Source organism: Saprolegnia parasitica (assembly GCF_000151545.1).
Source record: "Saprolegnia parasitica CBS 223.65 unplaced genomic scaffold supercont2.34, whole genome shotgun sequence".
NCBI lineage: Eukaryota > Oomycota > Saprolegniomycetes > Saprolegniales > Saprolegniaceae > Saprolegnia > Saprolegnia parasitica.
The window spans coordinates 268,934-277,071 of NW_012156428.1; the positions used below are offsets into that span (position 1 = coordinate 268,934).

General features: G+C 55.8%; 2 protein-coding genes across 2 annotated transcripts; one reads left to right on the forward strand and one right to left on the reverse strand.

Annotated features, from left to right (window-relative positions):
• Positions 1 to 2,921: 2,921 nt before the first annotated feature.
• SPRG_20531 (hypothetical protein) lies at positions 2,922 to 4,007 on the reverse strand (the record flags this gene model as incomplete). The annotated part of the gene is made up of 1 exon (XM_012347225.1): positions 2,922 to 4,007. The coding sequence occupies one exon, from the start codon at positions 4,005 to 4,007 to the stop codon at positions 2,922 to 2,924; it is 1,086 nt and encodes a 361-aa protein (XP_012202615.1).
• Positions 4,008 to 6,297: 2,290 nt separating this feature from the next.
• SPRG_20532 (hypothetical protein) lies at positions 6,298 to 6,632 on the forward strand (the record flags this gene model as incomplete). Its single annotated transcript, XM_012347226.1, has 2 exons — positions 6,298 to 6,554; positions 6,605 to 6,632. 2 exons carry the CDS (start codon positions 6,298 to 6,300, stop codon positions 6,630 to 6,632), a joined length of 285 nt encoding a protein of 94 aa, XP_012202616.1.
• Positions 6,633 to 8,138: the final 1,506 nt, after the last annotated feature.

Consider the following 8,138-nt stretch of genomic DNA (forward strand, 5'->3'; position numbering starts at 1 on the left):
TGCGCTTTGCCGAGTGGCGCCAGCCCCATGAGCTGTAGAGCTCACGCGGGTCGCCACCGCCGACGATGGGCTTCCGAAATCAAGCGAAAATGGCGGGATCCAAGTCGGTACCACTGTCCTGGCTGCGCGTCGAAGGTGCTGGAGTGTGTTCGAGACGCATTGGTCGAGGTAGATGCCTTGATGCTGCATGTCGGGGATGGATGCACGCCGTGTGCCAAGCAAGTGTTCGTATCGCACGAAGAAGAGCACCACGAGAAGAGCTGTATTGGTAGTTGTTTACGCCGTGAGGAGACATCATGGGTCCCTCTCACGGCTACTCGGCGTGATATGCGTCAGCTTGGACCATACGATACTGATCACAATATCTCGTCGTGGTGTGCGAAGCCGTGCCGAAATGCCGCGTCATCTTGATGAAAACTACAATACCCTTATAAAGAGCCAAGGACCATTGTTTGCGAATCTTCGACAACCCGAGTGCTGAGGCATGGAGACACGTCTCGAGCGATGACTTCCCAACGCTACCAGAGTGACGAAGACGGTGGGAGTGATCTGGTCGTCGTTGATTTCATCAATCGTCGACGCCATGTACTACGTAGAAGCCTCCCTCACACGGCAGGCATGTCTTTGCATGTGCTCTACGATCTGAGAAAATATATATCACAGTGATCATCTGCAGATCAGAATCCATCCTCCTACGTTGCTTATCTTTGCTCGGACCGAGCCACAACCACTGCATGAGCTCACATTGCATTTGACCGCACAGCATGCCCGGAGCCAGCTCGCCCTGTCAAGTGTCCATGAAGGCGATCAAGCGCAAGCTGCAACGACGCAACCGGGAGCGCTACCTTGAGCTGCGCGCGACGCTTACGCAGCAGATCCTCGAGCTCGAGGACGTCATTGAGCTGCGTCGCGCGGTCCCCGCCCTTTCGTGGCGCGACGTGGCCGACGAGCTGCGCTGGGAGTGCGCCCACAGCTGCCTCGAAAACTTGCAGCTGCGGCACCGCGTCAACCAGTGCGATGGTCTTGTCGCTGCTTTGAACCACGTCCACGGCGTGACCGCTCTATCACACTACCCGTAGTCTGCTCGGTGCTCCATGTTGCGTGACGTGCTCAATGTCTCTTGAGAGCGATGCATAAATTCGTGCGTGAATTCATAGTGTGTCTCGTATTTCTTGGCTCGTGGGCGCCAGTGTGAAGAGAGTCCCATCCATCGCCGTCTCTCGAACGTTCGAGTAGCAAGGAACTATTTTCTCGCATGTATAGCTCGCGCCGTGTGCTCTCTATCACACCACCCAAATTGCGCTGGTACCTTTGAAATAGTTCAACACGACCAATATAAGAAACGCATATAAAAAGCGTCCGACAGACTCTGTCGTTTTCACGCTGCGGTCTGCACCCTCCATTTTGCTTTGTGCTTTTTGCATAATGGAGCGCGCTCGTCGTGATATACGAATGGAGGTTGAGATCGACTCCGACATCCAAAGCACCGAGGTTAGGAGGTTAGGAGGCAACCTCACAGTATTTAAGATAGAGTGAGGCAGACCACCGATCTCAAATAGTGTACGATCACCAAGATGATCACAATTATCAGTACACAGGTGCATCAGCGCCACGTAGCAGCCGTGTATACCTCTCCACACACTTCTTGTACGTCGTACTTGTCGTTTCTGACGCTGAACGCGGCGTAATCACACATAAATCCATTGTTTGATTTTCGAGGTGGCGGCATGCTTGCCAAAATACTATTCGTGACATCGTGGGGTTTGATAGCTCCAAGGACCCCAATTCTAGGTGCCACAGTTGGTGATGGATCTCGAGCCAGGCTGCGTCCAGTTTGTTCGGCCACGTCGTTCCTAGGGCGCTCACACCAAACTCGTACTGCCGAGCGTTGGCTTTTACGAAATTTGGCCAGCAATTCGGTTGAAAATGCGTTGAAATCGCGGAAACTGAGGACGCCATCTCGTTTATTGCTGTTCGAGAGCGTGTTTCGTGTGGCCGAGGGAGGCAAAGGGCGCGCGATATGCTGCGCGATGAGGCCTGGTTTGCACGAGTACAGTATTTCGGTTAATCAAAATCACACTATATCATGTGTTGGGTCGCCGCTGTCATTTCCTCTCGCTACAGATCTCGCACGGCGACGGTACATAGCATTTTGCGCTCGCCAAAGCGCCATCTAGCACTCTGGCGAGTATGGGCGATTTCATTTTTAAACTGAATTTTGGTCAATGCGCCGACGCGGCGAGCCTGCGTTCGCCCAAATATGGTTATTTATGGTTGTAAATGGCGAGCGCCAATAATAAAGGCCACGACGCCGAGGCTCCTTAAGCATCACTGACGCGTGGCATCGTGCTCGAGGAGACTTCGTCAACATACTTTGCGTACACGCCATCATTGATTTCAACGCAAACACGTTTGATTGATTGATTGATTGATTGAAACGCCATCATGAGGTATGTCTCTCGGTCGCAATGCGGTATTGCTTGTCGATTCCCTCGGGGACTTCAACAATAGTCGTTCGTCGACGACGGCTACCTACAGACGCGCAGGTGCGCAGAGCCGACGGACAGCAAGGCATACCTTAGGAGGGCACGAGACGCAGGTGCGGCTTGAGGAAGTCGTACATAAGCATAAGGCTGGCAATGAGCACGGGAGAGATCCTCGCGCCGACGCCGGCTTGAGTCTGCTGGACTTTAAAGCGAGACGGCGCAATGCCATCGGTATAAGCGAGCGAGCCGCACTATGTTGCCGTTGGTGTACGTCAGCACCGGCCCATAGACACTGCTCTATTCTTTGCTGGATCACCGACCTCGTCCCTTCAAGTTGCCTACCGAGCACTCTAGTCCTCCTAGCACCGTCTTGGTTGCAATGCTCGCATACAATTAGATGGGGGATACATGTCATTGCCATTCATTGAACGCTAATTAGGCCGTAAAGGTGTCGATGGACCACTGCTGGTTGGCGTTGTTGGGGGTGCATGCCCACATCTGCGCGTGGCGATCGGCGTACGTCGGGTCGGCGTCGAGGCACTGGCCAGTGTGCGTCGCGTGCTCCAGCGTCTTGGTGGTCGGGTTGAAGTTCCACTTTTGGTTGCCGTTGTTGACGTCGCAGGCCCACGTGTGCACCTGGACCTTGCCGTTGGCGTCCTTGAAGGCGTCCAAGCACTGGTTGTTGCTGGCGACCTTGAACATCTTGTTGGGTTGGTCCCAAACAAAGAGCTCGTTGAAGTTGTTGGCGGGCGCGTTGGCAAAGAGGTTCGAGTAGTACTCGCTCAGGCGCTTGCCCTGCGACGTGACCGTCACGTACGTCGGCTTGGCGGCTGCGCACTCGACGAAATACGCCGGCGACTGCCCGCCAAAGTTGCACGAAGTGAGGCCGACGACGGCACCGCGGCTCGCCGGCTCGGCCTTCAGGCACAACCCCCCGCGCAGCGCCGAGACGCGCTCCTTCTCGATGGTCCACTGCTGCATCTCGCTGTTGCCGTTGCAGGGCACGGTGTGCACAGCACCCGGCCACGGCGTCATGATGGCCTCGACGCACTGGCCGTTGCTCTTGGCGCGGAGCGTGCGGTCCGTGTTGTTGTACAAGAAATGTTCGTTGTCGTTGCCCCGGTGCACATCCGTGTAGAGCTTGCTGCTGTACTCGGACAGCGTCAGGCCCGTGCCCGTGCAAAGCTCGACGTCCTTGGTGCGCGGCGGCATCGGGCTCGCGCACGGCGAAAGCAGGTCCCGGCCAATGTTGACGTAGTAGCCCTTGGCGAGCGAGACGTCGCAGTTGGCGGCCGGCGTCCCGACGAGCCGCTGGAGATCATTGCACGTCGGGTAGTCGCCGTAGCAAATGGCGTTGTGGACACCGGGGGACCCGATGCGAGGCACCGAGTTGACGTAGTGGTCGCTGTGCGGCTGGAGCGCGTCGGCGCAAGTGTACAAGGCGGTGAGGACATCCCTCGTGCAGTCGACAAAGGCGTGCGACGAGGCGGCGAGCAGAGGGAGCAGGTAGATGCACTTCATCGTTGGCAAATTGCAGAATGATGAGAATGCAAGGTCCATATAAAAGTAGATACGGACACCGTCATCCTCCAAATTTGTGGATGGCCTCTTGCAGCGGGGACAGCCTTCTTTGCGTGCGGTCGTTGCGGTGTCGCAGACGGCCGGCGCGGCAGCCTCACAGTTTCTGCAACCGCACCGGTCGTACGACTACACATTGGGTCAAGATGTAGTTCAACCAGTCGCTTCCGTGTCGATCCGCGCAGTGACAGTGCCAATCGACACGGCGGTGACGCCTTTCGGAAACGACACTATCAGGTTAGAGTGCATGTGTTTTGGCGGAACGTTCGCAGAAAATGGATTTGCTCGTTGCTTTTGAAGACAGCTTTTGAAGACCTGTTTGAATTCATTCAAGATGTCGATCTACTGGAATGCGAGAGGACAGGACGGTCGTCTTGAGCCAGACGCCGCACGCAGCAACGTGTAGAGCGATTGTACCGGGGTCAGCTCCGGGATACGGAATGTGCATGCGGCTCGGCAAGAATCGACACGTCACTGACGGGCTTTCGTCCCAGGCCACGAGATGATCGCCGTCGCTGCGAACCTTGCTGCTGCCCGATTTTCGCCCCGTGCGAAGCTATGCAGCTTTGCTCCGGATCGCGACGCCTGCAAGGACTTACGAAATGTGTCATCATGGCTTGGTAACTAGCAACGCCAGGCAACTGCTGGCGAGCAAGACGAGCCGCCGCCCGCGTAACCACATACCGGCGAGCTCGCGATGGAGGAGGAGATTACTTGTTCCAACGCTGCGCATACTTGGTAGCTACAAAGTATAGCGCTCGCACATCACAACACTGCTGCTAAGGGCTCACTGATACATGGATATATTGATAGATCGATGTTACAATGGAGCGCCACTGGTTGAGCAATCCGGGCTTTGTCCAACGTTCATGTAAATGTGTCTGAGCGCGATGACATCAACTGGCGAAAGAAAGAGCTCAACCGCAGCATGAGCCAAGTGCGCTAGTCGGTCGAGTGGAACTTGGGTCGCATGAAAACGCTATGGGCAAGCCTCCAGTTCACACCGCAACAAAAGATCATGCTTACTCCCGTCGGCAAGATTGTCGAGGTCGCGATGTTCCTCACTCACCTCAACTGCTGCTGTTGCGGCGGGAATCAAACCTCCGACTTCTTTAATCTAGTGCCTCCGACACTTGAAGAATACTTGTCCCGTTAACGATGTAATAGTGGACGAATTGATGCTTTGAAACATCGTGTTCAGTCGAGTTCATCCCAACGCTTAAGCATCAGCTCCAGTTCGAGGATCCGCGTCTCTAATTTTGCTCCGTGTAGCCGGTACCGACGCTCCTTGCGACGCTCGGCGGCCCCTCGCTCGGAGCGTGCCTCCTCTCGTTGGCGCTGGCGTTCGGCCAAGTCTTCCTCGAAATGGAGGCGCTGGAGCGATTCGGCTTGGAGCTCCTTGGCGTTGTCGGACTCCCGCTTCAAGAACTCGAGCACACTCGCGTCGGCGTTTTGTCGTGCGGGCGGATCCTCGGCCTTGCGCTTCGTGCACGTCGTCACGGCACGGTCGCGAACGAGTTGGCCGGCGGTCTCGGACTCGTTGTTCTGGGTTTTCTTTTCTTCACTCTTCTCTGCCACCTTGACCTTTGCTTGCGCGAATTGCTGGGTCAGGTCGTCAAGTAGCATGATCTTCTCCGTTGCGTCCTCGTCCGACTTCGCTGCAGCCCCTTTGTTGGATACTTTGTGGGCTTCGAGGAGAGCGCTGAAGCGGTTCTGGATCTTCTTGGCATCGACGTCGCGAGTAAACTCCTCGCATGCCATGAGCGTATTCGCTACTTTTGCCCAGGCCATACGAAGCCGGCCGTGATGCTGGGCGAACGGGCGGTCGGCTGAGATCTGCCACAGTAACATGACGTCCTCTTCGTCGTTCCAATTGCGCCACCTTGTTGTCTCCATCCGGCCCGCGTCTGTTGTCTCCAAGGGAAGAATTCCCGTGGTCGTCTCCGCGTCTGATGACTTTGTGAAATGACCGCGCGCGCAATTTAATAAAAAAGCGCCAAACGGAATAAAAATACGTTGTAAAAAGGCGTCGCAATAGCAGCAATAATTTCCGGCAGCATCGGATTCGCATGATCGAATGTCACAGGTGGGCCGCCCACGCATTATTTCTCGGAGGTTTGTTTCGTTGTTGAAATGGGTCAATTAATGGCAAAGTGCCGTTCAATTGGACACTTGGCGCTTACTGGCTAATGCTCTATTGAGAATCAATATCCTGTGAAATCAAATACGGACCATGGAGATAGGATGGCAAAGGGTACTGAATTGCATTCTATTGCGTCGGGGCGCGTCAGGCCGCGCGGTCCGCGCGGTTGGCGCAGCGCCAGCCACCCAAGCCGTCGCCGCCGGCGTCGCTGCTTCCGGCATGGAGGCTAGAAGACGCATCTTCGCAGCGCAGTCCGCTGGCGCTCGCTCGCACAGCCAGCACGTGTCGCTTCTGCTCAGACCACCGCGCGTGCCACTGCTGCCGACGCGCTGCCTGGTCGCCACCACGTAGCTACCTCCATCGCCTGAATAGGTGCCCACGACGCTTGCTAGTATAGAATCAAGCTAGATGCGCCAGCGCGGTGATTCCGCGGCAAGGCTACACTGCGCTGCGAACACCAAGCGACACGGCACTGCCGACACGTTGTCGAGTTGCACCCCATGCCCTCATCGACTCTGGTACATTTACCCGGTATGTCCATTAGACAGCGATCTCCGTAGCGCACTCGTATCAAGTCTTATTCGCGAGTGTAGCCATCTCATTAACTTATACATGCAATACTATCCGATATCCAGCGGCTTCAACCGCCTCTCGTTGTTGCTTTGTCGTTATCGCTCGACCTCGCCGCATTGGCGCGCCTTCGTTGAACGCACGTTTGCTGCTGGGCTCGTTCTCAGCGCAGGTCGTGTGCGGCGCGGGTCGACGAGCCAGCTATCTGTCGCGAGCCGACGATGATCGATGTCGAAGCGCTCGCCGACGGCCGCGATCAACCCTTGCGCAGGTTGGACAATGCGCTACCGAGCAGAACTGATGTGAGCGAGCAAGCACAGGCAGCATGATGTGCGTCGCTCTATGTACCTTGTGCGATCGGCTCGTCGCCTCGGCAGCTGTCCGGCGCTGTCATGCGCGGCGTGGCGTCTCCTCGGGTGCCACCGCTAGTCATGCTGCGAGCGAGAGTAGAGCGGGAGGCGACAACGCATCGGGCAACGTATACTTCCACGTTGGTCACTTGCTGCGGTCGAGAGGCGTCTTGGGGCGCAGCTTGTGCAAGGACGGTAGCGTGGCCTCCCGCTCTTCCCACGAGCGCGTAAGAAAGTCGGAAAGAAATCCGCCATCGTCGTCCATTCTACAGATAGCATGTGAGAGATAGTACATCGCATGTGGCTCTCTTGAGAGCAATACGTACGAAGGTATCATGCCTCGCACGTCTGCCTGAGTAGCCGCTTGCGCTTGCGGCTGGTGCACTTGCGGCGCGTCTTGTCCACTAGCCACTTGCACTTGCGGCGGGTGCACCTGCGACGCGTTGTCATCTTGTCTGCGGCCTTCGTTCCTAGGCATGGCATTGGCGCAAGTCGAGAGATAGCCGGCGACGTACAAGTACTTGCCCGGGTTGAGCTTCCAGGCACAGAGCGGTGTGTGGCGTCCCGGCTTGCCGCAATCGAAGCACACGTCCTGGCTCTCCCGGTTGATGCGGCGCTTCCCGCGCCCCTTCTTGGACAGGTACATGGTACCGGGCGGCAGGTTTGATTTCTTCTTCAGTGCACGCCTCATTGAGGATACTGTGATGGATTCGGTAGTACGGCATGTTAGCACGGAGTATTTTTCAATCCATACGCAATCCGCTCAAATATTATCAAGTCATACTCATTTCATGACCAATATTATCAATGCATACTCAACGCATCTGATTGGCCAAAATAGACCAAATAGTCAACTCTGATTAGACAATACTCAAATAATCCAAGGAGCCTAGCACAGTCGCTACAACCCAAATAGTGTTAGCCAATACCAAAAAACGCAAATAGAGTATGTCGGACCGCCGTTTCAATGTGGGGCTCAAATTTCGAAGTGAGACCGACCATCCCAGACAA